The 25,012-nt window shown below is 46.7% G+C and overlaps 2 protein-coding genes across 2 annotated transcripts in view; one reads left to right on the top strand and one right to left on the bottom strand.

Annotated features, from left to right (window-relative positions):
* PLOD3 (procollagen-lysine,2-oxoglutarate 5-dioxygenase 3) overlaps nt 1-14,093 on the top strand; it is a 69,391-nt gene extending 55,298 nt beyond the window's left edge. The window contains exons 16-19 of the mRNA XM_070954762.1: nt 6,334-6,438; nt 7,521-7,667; nt 9,373-9,498; nt 11,976-14,093. Of these exons, the coding sequence (XP_070810863.1) occupies nt 6,334-6,438; nt 7,521-7,667; nt 9,373-9,498; nt 11,976-12,131 (534 nt within the window). The 3' untranslated portion in view covers nt 12,132-14,093. The remainder of the gene's footprint in view (nt 1-6,333; nt 6,439-7,520; nt 7,668-9,372; nt 9,499-11,975) is intronic.
* A 4,064-nt stretch (nt 14,094-18,157) lies between these two features.
* The window catches only part of ARHGEF15 (Rho guanine nucleotide exchange factor 15), a 45,598-nt gene continuing 38,743 nt past the window's right edge, over nt 18,158-25,012 (bottom strand). The window contains exons 14-15 of the mRNA XM_070954761.1: nt 22,595-22,696; nt 18,158-19,637 (exon numbers count right to left, since the gene is read on the bottom strand). Coding sequence (XP_070810862.1) covers nt 19,450-19,637; nt 22,595-22,696 — 290 coding nt within the window. The 3' untranslated portion in view covers nt 18,158-19,449. The remainder of the gene's footprint in view (nt 19,638-22,594; nt 22,697-25,012) is intronic.

Raw genomic sequence — 25,012 nt, 5'->3', positions numbered from 1 at the left:
CCACTCGTAACCTGATTGCCTTAAACCATATAGGCTTTTTTGTAGCCTCCAACACTCAGTTCTATCCTGTGTATCATAACCAGGAGGTTTCTTCATATATATTGTATGCCTCAACGGAGCATTCAAGTAAGCTGTCTCGACATCTATATGAGTAATAGAGCATTTATTTCTGGCTGCCCAAACAAGCATCGTTCTCAAAGTGCTCGCTTGTAGACTTGGAGCAAAAACCTCATCATAGTCTCTATCTGTCTGTGAGAACCCTTGTGCAACAAGCCGAGCTTTATGGGTTACTACCCCATCTACACTTTTCTTTATCTTATAGACCCACCTACAGCCTATAAGTTTCTCATTTGGTGGTATTCTTACAACTTCATAGACACCAAGCCTCTTCAATGAATCAATTTCTCTATCCATTGCCTCTTGCCAGGCTTTTTGCTCCTTTTCTGGATATAATTTTATATCATGGTAACTGGATGGTTCGATATCTACTTGGCAAACCACTGTGGCTTTATAGCGATCTGGTGGATGCGGGTCCCTGGAAGATCGTCTAGGCATAACAGGACTAACATCAGGTATATTGGGTTCATCCTCCCCTAACCCTAATTCCTGTTCCTGTTCTTCAACCTTAATAGATGGTTTATCATCCATCTCAAATGAACTATCATCTGGAATATGGTCTACCTTAACATCCATATCTGTAAAACCATAGTCTGCTTTTTCTAACCTGTCCCAGCCTTCATGTTCTAGGAATTTAGCATTAGCGCTACACAAAACTTTTGTTGTTCCTTTTTCCCAGAACCTATAGGACCTATGGTTAGCCTCATAGCCAACAAAAATCATTTTCTTTGCTCTCTGTTGGTCCTTCCTTCTCTGACTAACTGGTATATGCACCCAGGCTGGTGCACCAAAAGTATGTATATAACTTAAATCCAGCTTCCTCCCGTGCCATAAAGTAAAAGGAATTTTTCCTGTAGAGGAGTGCACCACATTATTTAAAATATGATTGGCACATAGTATTGCTTCTCCCCACAATTTATCAGGTAAACAAGCATCAGCCAGCATAGTCCTAGTCATAGCTTGTAGGGTCTGGCCTCTTCGTTCTATATATGCATTATGTTCTGGCCGAAAAGGGGCAGAACGTTTATGCTGTATCCCAGCTTCCTTCAAAAACTTAGCCAACTGATGGTTAGTAAACTCAGTTCCATTGTCAGTAACAATGCATTTCACCTTAAACCTCTGCTTCCTTTCTACAAAACGAAGCCAGTTTGTGATACATTGGAATGTATCACTTTTGGACTTCATAAGGTAGCAAAAACCATATCTGGTAAAGTGATCAACTATACTTAAAATATTGCATGCTCCCCCTAAACTGGGTTTCTTTGGCCCTATTAAGTCTAAAAAGACTACCTCCAAAGGTTTAGTTGTTTTAAACCCATTGCAGCGGTTTGCAGGTGTAACTTTACTCTTATGCTGGTTACAAGTATTACAGTTCAGGTATTTGCTGCAAGCCCTTAACTTGATGCCTTTAGACTGCTTAACAGTCAAATTCAACAACCTGAAATTCAGATGACCAAGCCTTCTATGTAATAAATGTACGCATTCATCATGAGGCTTTACATTTCCAAATTTAGCTTTTGACTGAACTAACAGTAATGACGTATCCCTAATAATGAATAAGTCGTTTTCTAATTCTGCAGTAACTACAGTGCCTTCACATTCCAGCAAACATTTGTCGTTTTTAAAAGTTACTGTAAACCCAGAATGTAGTAATGACTTTACAGATAAAAGGTTATATTTCAAACTAGGGATATAAAGCATGGGTAAAGGATGCTTACTAATAGAACATTGAACAAGTCCCTCCCCAGCTACAGTCACATTCCAGCCATTAGCTGATTTGACCTTTTTAGTATTTTTCTTCATGTTTAGAAACAGTTTTCTGTTTTTTGTTATTGATTGAGAGGCACCACTATCAATCACCCACCAATCATCTCTTATATTATTAGATGAACTGGTTGCTAAATTACACCCTTTCCTGGGTTTAGCAGAGTTTCTAGCAGATACTTTCTTATTTTTACAATATTTTGCAATGTGCCCCTTAGCCCCACAAGCATAACAGCGTTTAACAATATTGACATTCTCATATACAGCTTCCACTTTTGGTTGCTGTTGCATCCTTTTTTTTTTTTAATAAAAAAGTTTTTATTTTCTGATCAAACAAGTATACAATATAAACAATCATTCATACTATCATCAGAAAAAAAGAAAAAAAAATCAATTTGGTAAACTCAATCTTCAACCCCTCCTTACCACCCCCCACCCCCGACTTCCCAGAACAAAAACAGGGCATAGATTTCACCAAACATTCGCTAAAATAAACTAGCTAACTGCAAGATTTAATAACTCCCAAGACCCCTTAACTCCCCTTTTACAATTTCATCAACCTCCCTTTATATAAACACAAAGTAACATGTAATCCAATAACTCTAAGAATTTTAAAACCATTAACAAATCTTAAACATTCAAACCTAAAAACATTTTTCCCCCTCCTATTTTTCTCAAAGTTCAGATATTTTGAAATCTCATAACAAAAAATAAACCTTAGATATTCACTAATTAAATTTCTACATTTTTATAATTAACCATTAGTACATTAACTAGAAAACCAAAAAAGATTAATCAACCATTAATACATCATATTTAAAAATCAATATTCAACTTTATACTTTTTCCCCCTCAGTAGTTATAACACCTAAAACATTTATTTATTTATTTATTTATTTATTCGATTTGTATACCGCCCTACTCCCGAAGGACTCAGGGCGGTGAACAGCCAAACAATAAAATAACATAGACATAAAAAATTTAAAAACCAGATAAAATCAAATTAAATTATTTTGGCCCAGACAGATTAAAACACCCCAATAATTTAAAAACAGATTAAAATTTACATATTTAAAAGGGAAGAGATTAGGCCAAGCCCGCCTGCTGGAATAAAAAGGTCTTCACAGCGCGGCGGAAGGTGCGCAGATCCGGGATCCTCCGTATCTCCGGGGGGAGCTCATTCCAGACGGTAGGTGCCCCCACAGAGAAGGCTCTCCCCCTAGGGGTCGCCAGCCGACATTGTTTGGCTGACGGCACCCGGAGGAGTCCCTCTCTATGAGAGCGAACTGGCCGGTGGGAGGCTATTGGTGGTAGTAGGCGGTCCCGTAGATAACCAGGTCCTAAGCCATGGAGCGCTTTAAAGGTGGTAACCAAAACCTTGAAGCGCACCCGGAAGACCACCGGGAGCCAGTGCAGCTCGCGCAGGAGAGGTGTCACATGGGAGCGCCACGTCGCTCCCATTACCACCCGCGCGGCTGCACTCTGCGCCAGTTGGAGCCTCCGGGTGCTCCTCAAGGGGAGCCCCATGTAGAGAGCATAATCAATTTAAACCATGAATAGAACAACTGCAAAGCCAAAAAAAAAAAAAAAAATAATCTTCCATTCTTGGTTTCTTATTTTGAAATCTCATAACAAAAAATAAACCTTAGATATTCACTAATTAAATTTCTACTTTTTTTAAGTTTCTAAATTTCCCCCCTTCATTATTCCTCCCTCCAATTTTTAAAATTTAAAAGATAATCAACAACATAATTAACCATTAATACATAAACTAAAAAACCAAAAAGGATTAATCAACCATTAGTACATCATATTTAAAAATCAATATTTAACTTTATACTTTTTCCCCCCTCAGTAGTTATAATACCTACAACATAATCATTTTTAACCATGAGTAGAACAACTACAAAGCCAAAAGAAAAGGTTAATCTTCCATTCTTGCTTTCTTTTTATATTTTTTCCAATCTTTCTGCATCCCTCCTACTTCTATTTTGAGGAGGTTTTTCATTTTAATTTGAGGTTGATATAACTGCAAAAATTGTCCCCTTTTTAAAAAAGTTTCCTCTGATTTAGAGCCCCCAAATCGCCTCTTCATGCTTATATAAATCAGTTCATTCCTTCGTCTGTAAAACCAAAGTTTGTCAAGAGTTTGTGAAGAAAAGTTCAATTGTTTCTTTTCTATTAAATGTATAGATGCCACTGACAAGTCTCCTTCATCTTCTGAAACTTCGAAAGTCTGGTCATTTACTACTTTTTTCCAAACCAAGTCATAATTTTGAAGGATTCTATCAATTTTTCCGAAAAGAGCAGAGAGTAAGCTCGAAAATTCTTGAGAAAATTCTTCCACCCTCTCTGCTGCAATATCTCCTGAGTTGTCATCATGCTCCGTAGTTGTTTTGATTTCCTCAGTCATTTCTGTTGTTATCCCTTTAAGAATTGCTATTTGGTTACTTATAGCTGCAGTATGATTATTCATGGCTTCTTTTATAAATTCTGTAAGTTCTGCATCAAAATCCTTACAACTCTGTAAATCAGACAACTGTTTTGTTTCTGACACCTCCAAATAGCATCCAGCACTTTCAAGATCTCCTTTCTTAGAAGCCATTTTATTTTAAAGAAATTTTCTTTCTTCCCACAACCATAAAATCATAAAGTCAGAGCCATCCTTTTGAGCAGCATTCAGCAATTTCTTTATAAACAATCTTTTCCCAAACAGCTCTTCAAAATCTATTCCAGCAACTTAAAGCCAGTCTCTGAGCACGAGTCTGTTAGCAAAAACTTTTTCTAGCTTTCCCTTTTAAAATCGCAACAAAGAAACGCCATCTTAACTTCCAGCTCAGAAAATCCAATTAGAAACATTGTATCCCCGGAGTTAAGTGTTATACTTGCAAAAAGCTTGTCCTCCTGCTTCTGTTCCGCCTGCTTTTTTGAAATCATTTAATCTTCTGTTTGACAGCAGAAATTGGACGCAACACCTAGCTCTGTAAAAAAAAACAGAGTCCCCCCGGATCCGGAGCTTCAGTGGGCTGAACGGGGAGCTCTCACCCTCCTAACCCCTGGAATTAATCCAGGGGTTTTCAGGGAGCTCTACCCTCACCCACCTGCTCTCCTCCCCTTCTTTTCCCGAAGGGGAGATTTTCAAGCCGTTTGACAGCTGATTAACGCTGTCAGAACGGCTCAACGGAATCACGGGGGCGGCGGTCTAAAAAGACCGTCAATGGTGCTGCGGAGCCAACCCGGAAGTCCTGCTGTTGCATCCTTAACTGGTCTCGTTCTTGCCTACGTTTGGCCTCATCCAGTAACCTACCAGTTATACTGGCCAATGTTAGTTCATCTCTAGACAATACTTCTAATGATGAAACAAAAGAGTCATAACTGTCATCCAACGATGAAAGAATAATATAAACTTGCTGCAGTTCAGTAAACACAAGGTCTTTCTCATGTAGCTCCTGGAAAAGCCCTGTCATAGAGTCCAGGTGAGCCATCATGTCTCCTCCTTTCTGAAGATGTAAGCGAAATAATTTCCGTGTCAGGTAGATATGGACACCCACAGAGTCACGAACGTAGAGCTTCTTTAGCTTTGTCCAACACCTCGCAGCAGACTCTTCGCCCCGGAAATGGACAAGTTGCTGGTCTCCCAGTGTCAGGCCAATGATGCATAAAGCACGCTCGTTGTCCCTGTGAAACTTCGCTATCTTTTTGGCATCTTCTTCGTCATCAGCATTCAATACAGTTATGTCCGGTGGATTATTAACCATGTCCCACAGTCCTTCTTTTCGCAAAAGTAGACAGCATTTTGTGGACCAGGTAACATAGTTTGTTCCATCCAACCGGGTTATGGTAGAATAACTTGTACCTTGCTCAAAAACCATCATCTTGACTACTACACCCACTGCCTGCACTTCTCACTTCCACAAAAACAAATTAAAGAGCCTGGAACGTTCTGGGCCCATAACCAATGTTAGGGTGTGTGTAAAAAGTATTTGTTGCTTGTGCAACGAGCAGAGCAGAAACACACAGGGAAGGAGATAAACGTCCAGCTCATGTGAGAAAAATACTTTTATAGATAACAAGCAGTCTCGGTGTAAATAAAACAGTCCAAGGTCATAAACAGTAATATCAGTCCAGTAAGTATCTTCCCTTACCAAAGCAAACAGACTTTAGTAACTCTTGGTATACAGTTCCATATAATAGACGCAGTAAGCAACAGGATACAATCAGGTATCAATCCGGAAGAAGCAGGAAGAAGGAACGCTTCTCTGTGCTGCTTATTTATGCACTGTAGCCTAATTACAGGGTTCAGCAAACCCTGATTACGTGGCTCAGTTGTTTCTTAAAGAAACAGATATTGCCTGACCAACAAGTTAGGAGTACGCTGCAAGCTGAACCTAACATGCTGAATTCACTCTCTCAAAACTTCCTGGGCTCACTGTTTCTTCTTCCCGTTGGCAGCCTTGCCCTGATGTTTACTGGTTTCCGGTGTTCACTGATCAGATGTGCGACGATCTGGTGGAAGAGGCGGAACACTTTGGCCGGTGGTCTGGAGGAAAACATGAGGTGGGACCCAGTGGTGGATTCAACCGATTCGCACCTATTCGGGAGAACCGTTTGTTAACTTTCTGAGCAGTTCGGAAAACCGGTTGTTGGAAGAAATCACCTTTTGTTTTTTTCCATTTTACAGGGCTAATCCTGTAAGGAAGGCAGGAAAGAAACATTCTGGTGTTATTTCTAGCCTAATCTTTATTGCCCTGCTTACAGAAACTGCCTCTCCGGTTAACCCTTATTACATTGTAACAGTTAAAGGTTCTTGGCAGTACACCCAGACTTACAGTCGCCTGAACTGCTCTGGAGTTTTTTTTTTTCTTTGCTGGTACTTTTTTTTGCTTTATTAGGGGCTTGACTTTCTTAAAGGGGAAGGGTTGTTTTAAGCTTTTTACACTGCTGTTGGGAGGAAATACTTCCCTGTTGGAGTTCTTCCAGCCGGGATACAACAATCAGCGCTTTAAAGAAATAATTGAATAACGAAGCAGAGCTGCCAGAAAGAAGCTTTTAATGACAAGGATCCAAGATGAGTGACATTCAGCAAGTCTTGCTGAATGTCACACTCACCCAGTCACATGGCCACCCAGCCACGCCTATCCAGCTGGTCAGTAGGGCAGAGAACCTGTGTTAAATTATTTGAATCCTATCACTGTTGGGACCATCCTAGCCTTTTTCCTCCACCAAGATGATTATTCAGATTGCTTCATTTGGAAGAGGATTGAGGAGAGTTTGGAAGACGGTAAAAGAAGGCTTGCAGAATGATGAGGGACCTCAACCATCTTAGAACAAAAACAGTTGGAACTCTGAACATTAGAACAAGGCATAATTGAGGAGTGAGGCAGTTCACAGAAAGGTCAAAAGAAATCAAGATGGTGACTACTTTTTCACGTGTGTTGGATGTAAAACAAGAGTTGTGCTTCACACACATAGTCCTAGCCATGATAATTTTTGTCCCTTTTCATCCTATGGGTGTATAAAATGGAGAATGATATGGGGAAGGAGGAACACCCTGGTCTAGGCTACAGCTCTTTCTTCTGTCTCTCAAGTTTATTTTCACAACCTATCACAATTCCTTCCATTCTGCGCCTCCCTTCTAGGACACTCGGCTGGTTGGCGGCTACGAGAACGTCCCCACCGTTGACATTCACATGAACCAAATCGGCTTTGAGAAGGAGTGGCTGCAGTTCTTGCAGGACTACATTGCACCAGTCACAGAAAAGTTCTATCCAGGCTACCACACCAAGGTAACAGCACCGTGTCTCAAGGTTACTGGGGGCCGAGTGTAGGTAGAGGAAGCAGAGAATCCTACAGGATGTCTTTTGCCATTTCTACAAAGTAATTGGGGCCGCAATATTGGCTTTTGTCCCCCCCACCATTTGTCACATGATTGTGTCACTTAGTGACGCTGCTTCCGACAATCCCAGTTGTTGCCATTAAGCGAGGATTACTGGGGTGGTTGAGGATCTTATGTGACTGCCACTTTTGAGTTCCTGCTGGCTTCCCCATTGACTTTGCTTATGAGAAGCCGGCAGGGAACATCAGAAATTGCAATCACGGGATCACTCCAAAGCTAGAATTCTGAGGACTGGTTGTAAGTTCCTCTCATTCCAGGTTATCCCATGGTTGACGGATTGCTGAACAAGGAGTCGTAACCTGAAGATCATCTGTGCAATCATCCCTAGTCAGATTCAAATCTAGCAGCTAGATTTACGGTGGAGTGGGAGGGGCTGGTCTGGGTGGGAGGGGCCAGCCAGGGGTGGCATTCGGGGGTTCGCCGAACCCCAGCGATCCTTGGCTAGAGGATCATCCGAACCCTGCCAAACCCCCAGGAGCCCACCCCTGGGGATGTCTTATGGGAAACCTCAGTTTCCCATAATGAACACACTTCATTAAAAAGCATACGTTTTTTGGTGGGCTGCAGTTCATTTCGTCAGATATACAGGTGCCTTTTCATAAAATTTGTTTATTGCAAAGGGGGGGAAGTGCCAAACCCCCTGTTAATAACGTCCAAACCCCCTGTTAATAACGTCCACCAATGTTGGAAGGGTTCTTTAAGAAATAGAGATAACAGTGTATGTATGCATGAAATAAATAAATAGATTCAGTTCCGAGAAAGGACACGGTACCATTCAAATTTTCATATAAAGAATATGATTTTTTTTTTCACTGCCCAGTCCAGTTTACAGCCTTGTCTCTCTCCCAAGGACTGACCAGATCTAACCCTGCTTAACTTTTTTTCAAGGTCAGCCTGCCATCTACTCTTTGCTGTCCACTTAGATTTTTGAGATCTGCAGTGGCAAGAACACAACCTGGGCGAGTTGTATCTGCAATGAATAAGAGTGCCCCATTTTAGGCAGGTGGTGTTGTGGCCTGTCGACCACCTGCAGCCAAATCAGAGGAGAAGGAGGTGTGGGAGTCAGAGTCAGCATTGAGGCAACCTGAGAGCTCTGAGGGGGAAGAAGGAATGCAGCTAGGAGAGAGAGAGGGAGAGGGAGAGGGAGAGGGAGAGGTGGAGCCAGGGCTGTCCCTCAGCCCTCAGATAGAAAGTCAATAGCCCCGGTCTGGAGGTTGCTGATGAGGAAGAGGAGGAACAGCTGGGTCCAGTGCCTGACGCGTGGATGCGCAGAAGGCAGAGGAGAGGAGAGCAGTGGAAATCCGTGGGCCGATCCTTGGGATGGAAGAGCCACCACTGCTAGCGAAGCCCCACCCTAGCTCTGGTGAGGGGGCGGAGATGAATAGATGTAGCAGACAATTATTCATCTCCTGGACGGATGGACTTGTTAGCCTGTGGTGAAAGAGAAACTTTTTGCCGGGGCTGCTGGCGCTCCTAATAAAGGAATCTTTGAGTTAATTTCAGAGGGTTTGTCGTGTTTGGGGAGCTGGGTCAGAACAGGTATGTACACAATGTGCCATTTTCCACCCTGCCTTCACCCAATCTCCCGTTCTCAGGCTCGCGCAATCATGAACTTCATGGTCCGATACCGTCCGGACGAGCAGCCTTCTCTTCGCCCCCATCATGATTCTTCCACTTTCACCATCAATGTTGCTCTTAACCACAAAGGGATAGATTACAAGGTGAGTGCCTTTGGAAGGCAGGTATCCTGCGTGAAGTGCTGGAGCTCCCCTGTGCATGGCTTGGTCTTGGATGCTTTGGGGCTGTGAAGAGAATGAGGATAGGACTTAGGGCAGTGATGGCTAACCTTTTTGCCATCACGTGCCAGGAGCAGGGGGGATTAAGCACATGTTCCCATACCATAATTCTATGTGTGACAGCTGAGAGTTGGGAGGCCGATCCAACGGACAATCAACTTGTGCTAATTAGGCTGTGCTGAAGCTGAAATGGGCTGTTTCTGCTTGCTACAAGGAGGTAAATTGCTGGGAGGCAGAGGCCAAAGGGTGGGGGCCAGTGGGTGGGCGGCGCTACATTCGGTTTATAAGATGCACCTAAGTTTTCACTTCCTTTTAGGGGGGGGAAAGGTGCGTTTTATACGCCGAAAAATACGGTATGTCCTTGTTCGTTGTGGTGTGGATTGCAGATTGGATCCTGCAACATTATCCTGGGACACCTATATCTGCCTTCATTCATAAGTTTATATTTGCCTGATGGATGCATAATGGGCCATGTGGTCAGTGTTGATTCTTTAACAACTACAGAGATAGACCTTCTCCAAGATGGTCACTCTCTAACCTGATCCTTCAGGTCGTCCAATGGTGCACCCAAGGCCATTGCATTCATCTACCTTGCTGCCGATTGTCTTCTTCCCTTTCCTTCCATTTTTCCCAGCACGATAGACCTCTGAAGAGGGCCTGTCTTTGCATAATGCCTATAAACCAGGGGTGTCAAACTCAAGGCCCGGGGGGCTGGATCTGGCCCGCGGGGGTGCTTAGATCTCACCTGTGGGGCCACCCTGTTCTGACCTAGGCTCCCTTAAAAAGCAGGAAGCAGGAATTGATCCCGGCCAAACCTCTTTTATTTACACGACTGTGAATTACGTTCATTCACAGTCAGCAAGCTTTGTCCAAACAGTTTTTCAAAGGAATATTTATCAACACAGACCTTATCTCGCTTGGCAAGTTGCCACTTAACTCGTTTCCAAACGCAGAGTAAGGCAAAACTTGGCACAGAGTCTCTTAGAGCCACAAACAGAACTTTTCACTCTTGAAACTACCAAACGAACGAATTGTTTCCTGCAAAAGCCCCCTCCCCGTTCGCTCCTCTTTTGTTTCCTATGGGAGGGGCGAATCATCTGCAAGGTGTGGCTTTACTCCCGAGTCGACCCTGCTTTCTTAGTTGTTGTTGTCTTCTGGCAGCTCTGCGCATGCACACACTGGGAACGGGCTTCAGCTGTTCCTCTGCTTCACTGCTGTCTATTTCCCTCTTTGCCTCCGACGCAGAGCTCGTCTGAGCTTTCCCCAGCCCCTAGGACTGGCCCATCTTCCTCTCCAACCTCCTCACTGTCTGACTCTGCTGCCACCTCTGCTGGCTGTGTGCGGCTCTCCCGGCTCTGTTTTCGCTGGCAGAGGGTTGCAGGAGGCAGTCGCAGCCAGAAATAGAGCTCGGGGGGCCCATTTTCGCTGGCAGAGTGCTCGGGCCATCAAAGGAGCCCACGACACAAGTGACATCAAGCTGGCCAAACCTACCCCAGACCCCCCCAAGGTCAAACACAACCCTGATGTGGCCCTCAATGAAATCGAGTTTGACACTCCTTGTTGTGGCCCGCTGGCGGACCTGGCAGCAGAGTCAGCAAGTGAGGAACAGCTGGAACTAGTTCCCAGTGCGCACATGCGCAGAGCTGCTAGAAGACAAGAACAACACAGAAAGCAGGGTCAACTCAGAAGTAAAGCCACACCTTGGAGGTGATTGGCCCCTCCCATAGGTAATAAAAGAAAAGCAAACAGGGAGTGGCCTTTTGCAGGAAACAATTCGTTCATTCCGTGACTCTGAGAGACTCTGTTCCAAGTTTTGCCTTGTACTGCAGTTGGAAACAAGTTATGTGGCAGCTTGCCAAATGAGATAAGGTGTTTTGAGAAATATTCCTTTGAAAAATTGTTGGGACAAATCTTGCTGACTGAATGAACGTAATTCACAGTTGTGTAAATTTTGGTTTTGCCAGTAATTCCTGCCTCCTGCTTGTATGTGTCAGCATTTCAAGCTGCATTTACTCTAGTGCTGACATAAGACGGAGAAGCGAAGGCGTCTGGAAAGGGACGTTTGACTTCACCTACTTATTTTCCCTGGAGATAATATCCCCTAGGAGATGGGATGGAGGGGGGAAATTCCTTTGAGCTGGAGTACATTAGGGGTAGAATGACTTGGAAGTTGGCCAATGAGTGCAGGGGAGTGGGGAACGGAAAGGGAGGGTTTGGGGGCTGGAAGTCAGTGTTGGCTTCGATTGGAGTCGGGTTTAGAATGTCGTGCTTAATAAATAGGAGTTTTTCTTCAAAGACTTTGTTTGAAATGCAATTTATTTGAGACGACCTCGAAACTTGACAGTATGATCATTTGAACCTGGTCTCTTGTCTGTCTAAAATGGTTCTCTTTGCCCCAATAGGGAGGCGGATGCCGATTTATCCGCTACAATTGCAAAGTGGAATCTCCCCGCAAGGGCTGGAGCCTGATCCACCCAGGACGTCTCACCCACTACCACGAAGGTCTGCCCACCACTTGGGGCACTCGCTACATCATGGTTTCCTTTGTGGACCCCTAACGCTGGCATCCCCTGGCTCGCTCCCCCTCCTCCGGCCCATGGATTGAGGACCCCATGGTGGCCAGTGCACGAGGAGAGGTGCAGGAAAGAGGGGACTGTCTCTCTCTCTCTCTCCAGCTTCGTTGCCACTAAGTGCCTTCAAAACCAGAGAAAAGGACAACTGGTTTCCAAGCGCAAATGGACTCGTTTTATAGCTCAGCCCTTCATCGTCGATCACCACTAGCATCAAGAGCCATTGTTGCCTTCCTTCCCTCGTCTCCCATTATACCCAAGATTGGAGAAACACAGAGGTCATTCCACTCTTCAGCCAGTTGTTACTTGATCCGGATCTGCTTCAAGTCCTGTCCCTGTGGCTCCGCCCTGAAAGGATTCTTACCACGCTAAAGAGGACGAGCATAGTATGAATAGTATGAATCTGAGGTTATTGTTCAGTTGCTACACCGCATTCGACTCTTTGTGACCTTGTTGACCATAGCCGGCTACGCCTCACCCTCCATGTCCTCCAGTGTCTTCTGGACACTTTTGTCCAAATTCTTGTTCAATGCATTGATGACATTATCTAATCATTCAATGAGCCGCGGTGGCACAGTGGTTAGAGGGCAGTACTGCAGGCTACTTCTGCTGACTGCCGGCTGCCTGCAATTTGGCAGTTCAAATTTTACCAGTTGACTCAGCTTTCCATCCTTTCCGAGGTGGGTAAGATGAGGACCCAAAATTGTTGGGGGCAATGTGCTGACTTTGTAAAACCGCTTAGAGAGAGGCTGTAAGGCACTGTAAAGCGGTATATAAATCTTAAGTGCTATTGCTATTTCATCCTCTGTCTTTTCCAACATCAAGGTCTTTTTCACAGAGTCCTTCTCATTTGGCGGCCAAAGTATTTGAGCTTCAGAGTTAACAAGAGTTGGAAGGGACTTTGGAGGTCTTCTAATCCAACCCCCTGCTCAAGCAGGAAACCGTACTCCATTTCAGACAAAATGATTGTTCAATCCCTTGTTAAAAAGAGAAGAGCTACAGCTTCACTATCTGGCTTTCCAAACAACAATCAGGGTTGATTTTCTTTAGAATTTACGGACCGGATCTCCTTGCAGTCTTCTCCAGCAGATGGATACAAAACCTGAATTCTTCCCTGTCGGAGAATTCCAGAATTCCATCTCTTCTGCTCCCGATTTTCTACCAAACCCCTCCTTGGGCTACAATCTGCCCAAGGATCTCTCCGAATCTAATTTTGGAAGAGTAGGAGGGGGGTGGGGGCTCAAGATCCGGCTGCTGGTGAAACCATAAGGGTGCGTCAACCCAACTCCCATGCATGGAGAGGATTGGGACGGGGCTGGAAGTTGTGTCCTGGGAGCTTCTTTCTTGGTTTAAAAAAGCAACTCCAGGAAGTCCGAGGAAGCAATGAAGATAGAAGACAACGGACAGATGTAATTGGTTTTTCTTCACTCCTGATGCTGGGGAGAGAGAGAGAGACAAGTCTTTTCTATAGGCATGCCTCTCGGTTTAGTTGGGCTGGAAAGAGGGACGGAGGAGGACATGGGAGGCTAACTACAGTTACAAATCAGCCCCACCCAAAAAAAATGCTCTCAATGCATTTTCAAATTCCTAGGAATGTTAAGCACTGTAATGGGAGCAGAGACATTACTCACATGTTATTTTCCAATGCTGGGCACAATCCCAGGGCTAAAAGTCTTTCCGTCATCACGCTCCACAAAGGATGACTTGTATCTATTCGATAGCTAAGAGACCCTCGTCTGAGATGGCTTCATTCCATTCCTCGAGATTTGAAGCTCTCTTGTGGGAGCTCGCAGCTTTGCGTAGCCTCTCGCAACACTGTACGCCGTGGGCTGTCGGGTCCGTGCGGACGGAGGGGGTGGCAGTGTGCTAGCCGTGTCCCCGTACAAAGCGTGCTTTAAATTATTTCCTGTCGGACAGCAGCACACTAAATAAAGCTCTGTTTTAAAAGAGGCAAGTGTGCTCAGCTTCACTCGAGAAAAGGGGAGACATGGGAATTTTGCAACCCGGGCTGCGGGCGTGCTGTTTGGCTAAAGGCCTTTTGGTTAGTCAGAATCATTGGAAGAGACTTTTAGGAGGTCAGCTGCTCAGGGAAGAATCCACTGGAATGTGTCTAGCAGGAGACGGTCAATTCTTTGAAGATCTTTAGTGAAGACTACCATGTTTCCCCGGAAATAAGACCCTGTCTTATATTTTTTTTGAGCCTGGAAATAAGTGCTTGGCCTTATTTTCGGGGATGTCTTATTACTTTGGGGCACGTAGAGCAAGATGGGAGCTCCTCTTGCTGTCTTACCTGATTTCCAGCTCTGTCTCCCTAACCTTAACCAAAGGAAATGGCAGGGACCAGCTGCGTATGCGTTTAAATATTTTCGGGGAGGACTTATTTTTGGAGGGGGCTTATTTTAGCACATGTGCTCAAAAGCCCATTGTGGCTGTCTGTTCCGCTGGTTAACAGTTCCGCTGGCTATACTTCATCCTTCCTGACACCCAGCTTGCATCTACCATCTTACCCCGAAAATATGACCTACTCAGAAAGTAAGTCCAAGCTTGATTTTTACACATGCACCCAATATAAGCCCTACCCCCAAAATAAGTCCTAGTTAAGACCTCATCCACACCAGGGTGCATGGGTAAAAATTAAGGTAGGGTGGGAATGGTGTGTGTGTGGAGCTGTCGTACTACTTACCTTCGGATAGTTGCAGCCAGGCCTTGCACACCTTGGCCCATTTCTTCTTCAGCCAGCAAGGCTTTCCTGAAGGCCTCTGTAGCCGATAACGGAGCTCCGGATCAATCTGGAACTCTGTTATCGGCTGCAGAGGTCTTCAGGAAAGCCTTGCCAGCCGAAGAAGTTCCTGAAAGCCTCTGACAGTGAAAAGGAGGCCGGGGACAACGCACGCAAGTGAGGTGAGTCAATAGACAACATCCCCTCCGAAAATAAGTCCTGGTGCCTTTTTTGGTGGCAAAAAAAATCTAAGACGGGGTCTTGGAAAACAGTACCTCTGTAAGCCAAAGCTTTTAGATGTTCATAATGATACAAGAGGGACGCGGTGGCTCAGTGGTTGACGCCGAGCTTCTCGATCAGAAGGTCGGCAATTCAGCGGTTCAAATCCCTAGCGCCGCGTAACGGGGTGAGCTCCTGTTACTTGTCCCAGCTTTTGCAAACCTAGCAGCTCAAAAGCACGTAAAAAAATGCAAGTAGAAAAATAGGGACCACTTTGGTGGGAAGGTAACAGTGCTCCGTGCGCCTTCAGCGTTTAGTCATGCCGACCACGACAGCGGAGAGGTCTTCGGACAGCGCTGGCTCATCGTAGAAATGGAGATGATCACCGCCCCCTAGAGTTGAGAACGACTAGCATGCCTATGTGGGGGATCCTTTACCTTAATGATACAAGGGTGCCAGACATGAATTAAACAAGTGTAGCAGTGGTGGGTTTCAATTTTTTTTACTACCCGTTCTGTGGGTGTGGCTTGGTGGGCGTGGCAGGGGAAGGATACTATAAAATCTCATTTCTCTCCGCAATCCAGGAGGAGGTTACTGCAAAATCCCCATTTCCTCTCGATCAGCTGGGACTTGGAAGGCAGAGAATAGATGGGGGCGGGGCCAATCAGAATTTTTCTTACCAGTTCTCCAAACTACTCAAAATTTCTGCTACCGGTTCTCCAGAACCGGTCAGAACCTGCTGAAACCCACCTCTGCAGTGTTGTCAACCTTTGGCAGGTTTAAAATGCGTGGATCTCAATTCCTAGAATTCTGGGAGTCGAAGTCCACGCATCCTAAACCTGCAGAGGTTGACAAAATACCGAACTAAAATAAGGGATCGGTTTGCCTTCCAGCATCCCGAGCCAGGGATTGTAATCGATTTGGAAATTTTTAACTTTCCGATGGAAAGAAAACCAGCCCAGCCATTCCGTAGACGCATCACTGATGTTTCCTTCTGGAACCAGCTAAATCCCTTCTTGTTTCTGCAACTGGAAAATTGAGCCGTCAGTTTTCAGAGCCGTCCCCGCCAAGGCAAGTCGAATAATACTCCTTTCAGCACCAGCCAACAGGAGCCGAGCTTCAGCCCAGAGAAGTGATTTTCACACAGAGGCCTCTATTCTTATCTCCAATTGCAGACTTGAAACGCAATGCCGATCCGTAATATTAGGATGTCTCCGATGTCAGGCTCATGTGCTCCAGCTGAGTTTTGAAGCTGGAAAGGTTCCCATTTAAGGTTAAAAGCCTAGTTTGTACAATCTATTAATCCGACTGGTGACATGTTCTCTTTTGGTTTTGTGGGTTGTCGAAGGGAACTATTCTAGTTTGGGGAATTTGCTATTTTGGGCAAATATCCTGCCTTGGCATTAAGTTTTCTGACCCGGCTTCCAAACTCGACAAGCACACTGTTTTTAACTAAACGCTCCCTTTGATAGGAGTGCCAGCAAACCCGGTAAAGACTCTCTCTCTCTCTCACACACACTGTGAAGTTTCCGAAAGATGCCCTAATTAATTCATGAGCCATGAGCCGAACTTCAAAAGAAATACAGTCATTTATTAGGAGCACCATTTCGGCAATATTCGGATGCAGTTAGAACTAATCCCACGTAGATTTACGTTCCCCTATGACCCTGTCTCTCCCCTCCTCTCTGGCCATGTCATAAATCACATTCTCCAATTAACCATTTTGGCTGGCTGTGAAATCCAACACCCTCCTTCTGATTGCGGTCAGGAAGAATGTATGGAATGCACTTCAGTTAGGGAAATCAGTCAGCTCTATCAGTTCTCCCTCCTGCTCATGGCAACTTGAAAGCTTTGCAAGTTCACACACACACACACACACACACACAGAGAGAGAGAGAGAGAGAGAGAGAGAGAGAGAAGGCTAACAAAGTCTTCAAGTGCCTGTGTAAAGCAAAGCTCGCTCCCTTTCCTCCTGAACTGACTCCTAATGCACCAGGAGTCTCTCTCTGTTTCACCACACTCGTAACGGAAGTCCTGGAAGGTGCACCCGCTCTTTTTCCAGCAGCGGAGACACACACACACGCTCCGAAGATACGTCCTACTCTCAGCATCGCAGATTCCCAGAAAGAATTCCAATACAGCTCCAGACAGGATTCAGAAGTTTGGACTATCAGTGGCTGACTGTCAGAGGGACGAATAGTTGTCTGCCACACCTATTCGTCTCCGCCTCCTGCCTTTTATCCCCAGATGTAGGGTGGGGTTTAGCTAGCAGCTGTGACTCTTCCATCCCAAGGACCGGCCCATAGCTTCCCGCTGCTCTCCTCTCCATTCTGCGCATCTGTACGTTAGGCACTGGACCCAGCTGTTCCTCCTCTTCCTCATCAGACACCTCCAGACCTGGGGGCTGTTAACTCTCCATCTGAGGGCTGACGGATGGCCCAGGCTCCACCTCTTCGACAGCTCCATTCCCTCTTCCCTGTCGGAAGTCTCAGATTGCCTTGATGCTGGCCCCGACTCCCACTCCGCCTCCTCATCTGATTTGGCTGCTGGAGGGGCCAGCGGCCGACAGGCCACAACATCAAGAGACTCTTGTATTTAGTAAGGTAAAGGTAAAAGTAAAGCTTCCCCTCACACATATGTGCTAGTCGTTCCTGACTCTAGGGGGCGGTGCTCATCTCCGTTTCAAAGCCGAAGAAGCCAGCGCTGTCCAAAGACGTCTCCGTGGTCATGTGGCCGGCATGACTAAACGCCAAAGGCACACAGAATGCTGTTCCCTTCCCACCAAAAGTGGTCCCTATTTTTTTCTACTTGCATTTTTTACGTGTTTTCGAACTGCTAGGTTGGCAGAAGCCGGGACAAGTAACGGGAGCTCACCCTGTTTATGTAGCACTAGGGATTCGAACCGCTGAACTGCCGATCTTTTGGTCGACAAAATTTCAGCGTCTTAACCACTGAGCCACCGTCTCCCTGTATTTAGTAGGGAGAAGCGAAAACTGAAAGCAAGCACTGGCACGTTTTTGTTCCTCAATTATTATTATTATTATTTTTTTAAAAAGGCCATTTGGGATAGAAAAACACAAGAGAGGTCACAGCGCAAGCAAATATGGCACAGAATAAATTAAAATACAATCTCTGCTTCCCGCTCCCTCCTCCCCCAAGCCAAAATTCTTCCAGCTCGAGAGCTAAAGAGAGCAGCACATTAATAAATACAAGCCGGTCCGTGGTTGAGGTTTCCAGCGGTGAGGAGCAAGAATTCCTCTTTCGCAAAGGAGAAAATCCAGGATATTCAGGCAGGTTAGCATGAAGGAGAAAGATCTGTTGAACTGTTGACGGTGTGGGGAAGAGTTAGAATTTAACTGGGTCCGTGGGCTGTAAGAGTCCCGGGTTCCCGACATCGGAAAGGTCAGGAACTGAGGTAGAGATGGGACATCGCCTGAGCCCAGGTTAAGGACCATCGGGAAGGTTTGAAGTATTGGCAGCGACAGCACCGAGATCAGGATTAGGAAACTGGTTATACCGGTGTAGATCCTGTTTGCAAAATACATTTTATTGGCGGGGTGGGGTGGGGGGAGAGTGTGTTCTGTCTACCAGAGTTCTGCCGATGAAAGGCAAGGCGCACCCGTCTGACAACCGTGGGTGAAATACAAACCAGCCTGCAATGAGCCCAAAGCAAGGCTACGGGGTGGTAGGCCTGAATCGTGAACAGGTATTTTTTTTAACAGGTGGTGGATAAGTCATTGCAAAACGGGGGGGGTGGGCGGGCAGGTAGAACTCCTGCTCAGGTTGAACTGACCCTTCTGGTGAAAACCCGAGGCCGTTCATTTGATCGTAATCTCGGATCAAGGGAATCTCCTGAAATACGGCATCATCACTATCTTAAGGTAGAAGATGGGGGTGGGAGGTGTCACCTATCCCCCCCCCACAATTCTCTGAGAAAGGTCCGTAGCCCTCGCTCAGGGCTACAGAGAGGCCACGCAGACTCAAGGACGCAACTTGGGAACGGTAAGAACGGGACGTTGCGAAGTCTGTAAACTCGGCGATGCAACTGAAAATGCAGTCTGAAAACGCCCCCTTGTGGCGGAAGGGACACATTCAAAATAGTGCCTCTGCTGGCTAGTTTCTGGCATTGCAGCTCCGGACAGTCAATCGGGCATGCTGGTATCTCTCTTCCGCTCTTCCCCGCCATTCGGTGGCTTTTGATCCAAAACACAACTGCTGTTCCACTGTCCTTCTCATCTTCGGCGCCCCCTTGAGGCAAATGCCGCTCCACGCCCAGCGAAATCGAAATCGAACTCGAACCTCGAGTCCAGCTGTGAGATTGATCGTAGGCCGGGGTCACTGGCTCCGTTGGCCGTGTGGTTTTGGGTCTCAGGCTGAGCTGTACTTGCTTTTGACGCAATTGGTGCGCATCAGCTGTAGTTGGCGGGCCACCTGGAGGACACGGTAACGCTCGCGGAGGTTGCGGCGGCGCACATGTTCGTTCGTGATCTCCTGCACATAGCAAGAGGGGAACCAGCCCTTCTTGCCGTCGGCTAGGCGTATGCCCTCGTACCAGCCTGTAGGATGGGGGAGAGGAGAGGAAGACAGAAGAAAAGAGGGGAGGGGAAGACAGGACAGGTGAGGAGACGGGAGGGAAAGATGGAAGAGAGGAGGGGGAGGGGAGAGGAAGACAAGAGAAGGGGAGGGGAACACGGGAGGGGTGGAGGGAAAGATAGGAGAGGAGAGGAAGATGAGGGGAGGGGAAGACAGGAGGGGAAGATAGAAGAGGGGAGGGGAAGACAGGAGGGGAGAGGTGGAGAGGAGAGGAAGACAAGAGGCGGGGAGGGGAAGACAGGATAGGAGAGGAGACAGGAGGGGAAGATAGGTGAGGGAAGAGGAAGACGAGAGAAGGGGAGGGGAAGATAGGAGAGGAGACGGGAGGGGAGGGGAAGATAGAAGAGGGAAGACGAGAGAAGGGGAGAGGAAGACAGGAGGGGAAGACAGGAGAGGAGAGGAAGATGGGAGGGAAGGGAGAGGAGAGGAAGTCAACAGGAGGGAAGACAGATAAGAGAGAAAGACAAGAGCAGAGAGGAAGAGAGAAAAAGGGAGAGAAAGATAAGAGGAGAGGAGACAGCAAAGAGGAGAGGAATAGAGAAAAGAGAGGAGAAGAAGACCGAAAAGAGGAGAGAGGAGAGGAGAGGTAGACAGAAAACAGAGAAGACAAAAAAAAGGAAAAGATCAAGACCTCTGAAACCCTTTTCGTTGCCTCAAAATTTATCGAGAGACTGTCCTGTCACTTTGTGAAACTCCCAACAAGCACATTCCTGTTGAATCAGTTCCCGCCCTCATCCTGTTCGTCCTCAATTTACAACCATTCATTTAGTAACTCTTCAAAAGTTAATAACAGCATTGAAAAAAGCGAATTGCTGTATGACCATTTCCCACGCTTACAACCGTTGCCGCGTTCCCATGTTCCCATGATCAAAACTCAGGCGAGTCTATGTTAAATGTTTCTCACCCTTGGCTGAAAGGAATTCTGGGAGTTGAAGTCCACACATCTTAAAAAGTTGCCAAGACTGACAAACACGGGTCTGGGGAGGACCCCCCAAAAAACCCCTAGGAGTCTACTTGCATCTTTTGTGACTCACAAACATTATTAAAAGGCAGAAGCTCTCGCCGGAATTGTAAAGCCTACAAACTTGAAATTTGGCATGTATGTTCCTCTTGGCTCCTAAGTGCTTGCTAAGAAAGGATTTTTCGAAATGACCATCAGATCATTAATATTTCATATACAGTATGAAAACTGCACGCTCCGATGCTAAGGAGTTAGACATTCTACTCCCCCTCCCCACCTGAAAAGAACTCTGTCCCAACTGCCAGTTGCCTTATATTAACACACTCTGATGCTAAGGAGCTAGACATTCTACTCCCACTCCCCATCTGAAAAGAACTCTGTCCCAACTGCCAGTTGCCTTATATTAACACGCTCTGCTGCTACCCCTTCGCTAAACCGGGCATGGGTGTAGCCAGTGCGTGATTCATCTGGCCTGTGGGCTGGGATATTCTACTCCCCCTCCCCCTCTGTTCCAACTGTCAGTTGCCTTATATTAACACACTCTGATGCTACAGAGTTACACAGTCTACAGTAAGTTTCAGGCTTTAACTGTCAATTTATCATGCCCGATCACATAGTTTTGTAGCGAAGCATGGGTGTCCAGCTAGTAATCCATAAAGGAGGATTCTGTGCTGAGGTGGATAGCTTACAGCTGGGAAGTTGGGGATAGCTATAAGACTCTAGACCAGGGGTCCCCAACCCCCCGTCTGTGGCCTGGCACCAGACCACAGCATGCCAGAATCTGGGCTACACAAACAAGTGAACCCCATCCATGAGATGCAAGCAGCATGTGAAACCACGCCTTCTCTGGTCCACGGAAAAACCTCTCTCCACAGAAACGGTCCCTGGTGCCCAGAAGATTGGGGGTTGCTGCTCTAGACCCGTGATGGCGAACCTATGGCAGGCGTGCCACAGGTGGCACACGGAGCACTCTCTGCGGGCACACAAGCCTTCGCCCAGCTCAGCTCCAACCTGCATGTGTGCGTACTTCCCACCAGCCAGCTGGTTTTCGGGTCTCTGCCGCGCATGCATGGGGGGGCAGGGTACATGCGGGAGATGTGTGCGCATGCCTGGGGTAGTCGGGCATGGATGCCCGGGGGAACGGGGATTGCGCCGCATGCACGGGGGCAGGGGGAGCTCAGGGCACCCCCAACAGCCCGTTTTGGGCCTAGCAGGCCTCCCTGCAGCCTCCTGGAACCAAAAATGGGCCGCGGGACACCACCCATGGCCCGTTTTTGGTCTCAGGAGGCTGCAGAGAGGCCTGCTAGGCCCAAAATGGGGCGAAGGGGTTGTGTGCGCATGCGTGGGGGGTTGCACACACATGCACGGGGGGGGGGGTCGCACACACCTTGCATTATGGGTGCAGGCACACATGTGTGCTGTCGTGTGGGTGCACTTTCGGCACATGATGACAAAAAGGTTAGCCATCACTGCTCTAGACCGATTATTACCCAATATTACACAGTATGTGAGATTAAAGTTGAAGGGAACAAGACAGACAGCCCTGCAGTTCTCAGAAGTGATTTGCTATCGCTTTTTCCTCAGATGCTTACAGCCTAGCCTGGGATCACCTGGTGGTCTCCCTTTCAAATGCCGCTGGAGCACCACAGCATTAACACCTTCGGGATGGCCAGTGTTCTAAACGGTGGAGGGCAATTTTCTTCAAGGATACCCTCTCTTTGTGTTGGGGACTTTAGCTTCCAGCTGGCTGAGAATTTGGGAAGGTGCCGCAGTCACCGAAAGGACCTTGAAGGATCGGAAGAGAACCCTTTAGCGGACAACTCTGCTAAAAAAACACCATCTTTGGATTAGGAAGCCCCACGGACCCAGGCTCCAATTTCTACATCGTTCCGAGAAAGAAGAGGAAGAAACCTCAATTTGGTCACAACGGTTAGGGAGGGTCGCATCCCCCAGGCTCACCCTCGGTTTTGCGCACCACGTTGACGATGTCCGTCGGTTCGAGGCTCAGCTCGTCTGCCTGGGCTGCGCTGTAGGTCTCCGTGCACTGAACCTGGGGACAATCTGCGGAAACGATGGAGGAAAAAAAAACAACTGAAGCAATTATTTCTTACGAAAACAATAATAATCAAAAGAGGGAAGGAAGGACAACATAGGAAAGGTTATCAACTGTCTCTGTGGTGGCAGGGAACAAATTTCCTGGCCCCTTATGTAGTTATTACTGAGTTTCCCCGAAAATACAAACTACCCTGAGAGTAAGTCCTAGTTTGATTTTTAAACATGCGGAAGGAAATCTTTCTTTAATTGAGCTCAGCCACCGGATCATGACTCCGCGTGGACAAGACTGACCTTTTGCCTCCCAATCCCTCCCTTTCCGACCCCCAAGACTCTGCTTCTCATTGGTTGTCTTCCAAGTCATTCTTCAGACTTCTTTTCCCAGTCATTTCTCAGGAATGTGCCCCCTCCCCTGATCTCCACGACAACCAAGCTTCAAAGGGATTTTGCAGGCAAAAGTTTCAGAGTTTATCTTTCGCTGTCCTCTGCTCTCTCTATGGCAGCGTTGCAACGCTGACATCAAGCCCTACCCCCCAAAATAAGCCCTAATTAAAACCACGTCCACTCCAGGGTGCACAGGTAAAAATTAAGCTAGGGTGAGGGTGAATGGATGGAGCTTCCCTATTACTTACCTTTGGACAGTTGCATCCAGGCCTCGCACACCCCAGAACCTGCCTTGCCGGCCCATTGCTTCTGCAGCCATTAAGGCTTACTTGAAGGCCTCTGCAGCTGATACCAGAGCTCCAGATCGATCTGGAGCTCTGTTATCGGCTGCAGAGGCCTTCAGCAAAGTCTTACCGGCTGCAGAAGAAGTTCCAGAAAGCTTCTGGCAGTGAAAAGGAGGCCGGGGGCGATGTGTGCAAGTGAAGTGAGCCAGTGGATGACATCCCCACCCCACCCCGAAAATAAGACCTAGTGCCTTTTTGGGTGGCAGAAATATATAAGACAAGGTCTTATTTTCGGGAAAACTGTTGGATGCTTATCCTACAGTTGGGTAGATAATATATAGAAAACTATGTTCTGTAACTTTAATTGCTACAAGATGACTAATTGGCTGTGCCAAGCAGACATAAAAGAAGGCAGGAAGTTCATTCATTTCTGCTCCTGCTATTAGAAGGTTGAACTGCTGAAAGGAACTGTGTCTGTGTTACTGAAGAGAACTGGAACTGTAAGCAAACTTATGTTTTTGTGTTGAACCGTGATTATTTGAAGAAGTGTTATCTTTGTTTTGAGAAGCCAAGTTTATTTTTCTTTAAACGTTCAGAGTCTGTGAGTATCTGTGTGTTTTGCTAAGCAACGTATCTATTCGCTGTCTGGTCCGTTGTACCACTTTGCAGAGGGCAGTTTTACCCTCAACGAAAACGGGGGGGTAAATTTATACCCCACTTTTTCTGTAACATGCAGCATGCCCCGAAACTCAGAACAACAGAGTCGGAAGGGACCTCGGAGGTCTTCTAGTCCAACCCCCTGCTCAAGCAGGAAATCCTATACCATTTCAGACAAATGGTAGTCCAGTCACTTCTTAAAAACTTCCAGTGTTGGAGCACCCACGACTTCTGGTGGCGGGTTTTCCCCACTGATTCGTCGTTCTCGGTGTCAGGAAATTTCTCCTTAATTTAAGGTTGGTTCTCTCCTTGATTAGTTTCCTTCTGTTGCTTCTTGTTCTGCCTTCAAGTGCTTTGGAGAATAGCTTGACCCCCTCTTCTTTGTGGCAACCCCTGAGATGTTGGAACACTGCTATCATGTCACCCCCTAGTCCAGTGATGACTAACCTTTTTACCATCGTGTGCCGGGAGGGGGGAAGGTAAGGGGGTGCACGTGCGCGTGGCCACATCCATAATTCTATGCGTCCCGCCCCCATACGCATAACCCCCCTCTCCTGGCACACGATGGCCTGATAGACCCATTTTTCTCTCTCACCTGGCTCCAGAGCCTCTCTAGGAGTCTGGGGAGGGTGAAAACAGCCTTCCCCACCACCCCACCGAGGCCCTCTGGAGGCAAGAAACAACCTGTTTCCCTACTTCTGGTGGGCCCAAACGGTCCGAAAATCAGCTGGCCGGCGTGCACATGCACACCGCAGCTGAGTTCGCGTGCCCACTGTTATGGTTACATGTGCCACCTGTGGCACGCGTGCCATAGGTTCGCCATCACGGCCCTAGTCCTTCTTTTGATGGAACTAAGACATGCACAATTCCTGCAACCGTTCTTCGTATGTTTTATCCTCCAGTCCCTTAATCAAATTTATTGCTCTTCTGTTATCTCTAGCCTGCAGCCTTCAGTCTGTTTCAAAGCTGTGCGTTTCCATCATGGCTATTTTAGCCTGCC

Source organism: Pituophis catenifer, unplaced genomic scaffold, assembly GCF_029215685.1.
Source record: "Pituophis catenifer annectens isolate HBS135680 unplaced genomic scaffold, rPitCat1.0.hap2 SCAF_15, whole genome shotgun sequence".
NCBI classification, from domain to species: Eukaryota; Metazoa; Chordata; class Lepidosauria; order Squamata; family Colubridae; genus Pituophis; species Pituophis catenifer.
Note: the sequence above shows the minus strand (reverse complement) of the source record. Positions and strands in the feature narration are given on the sequence as shown.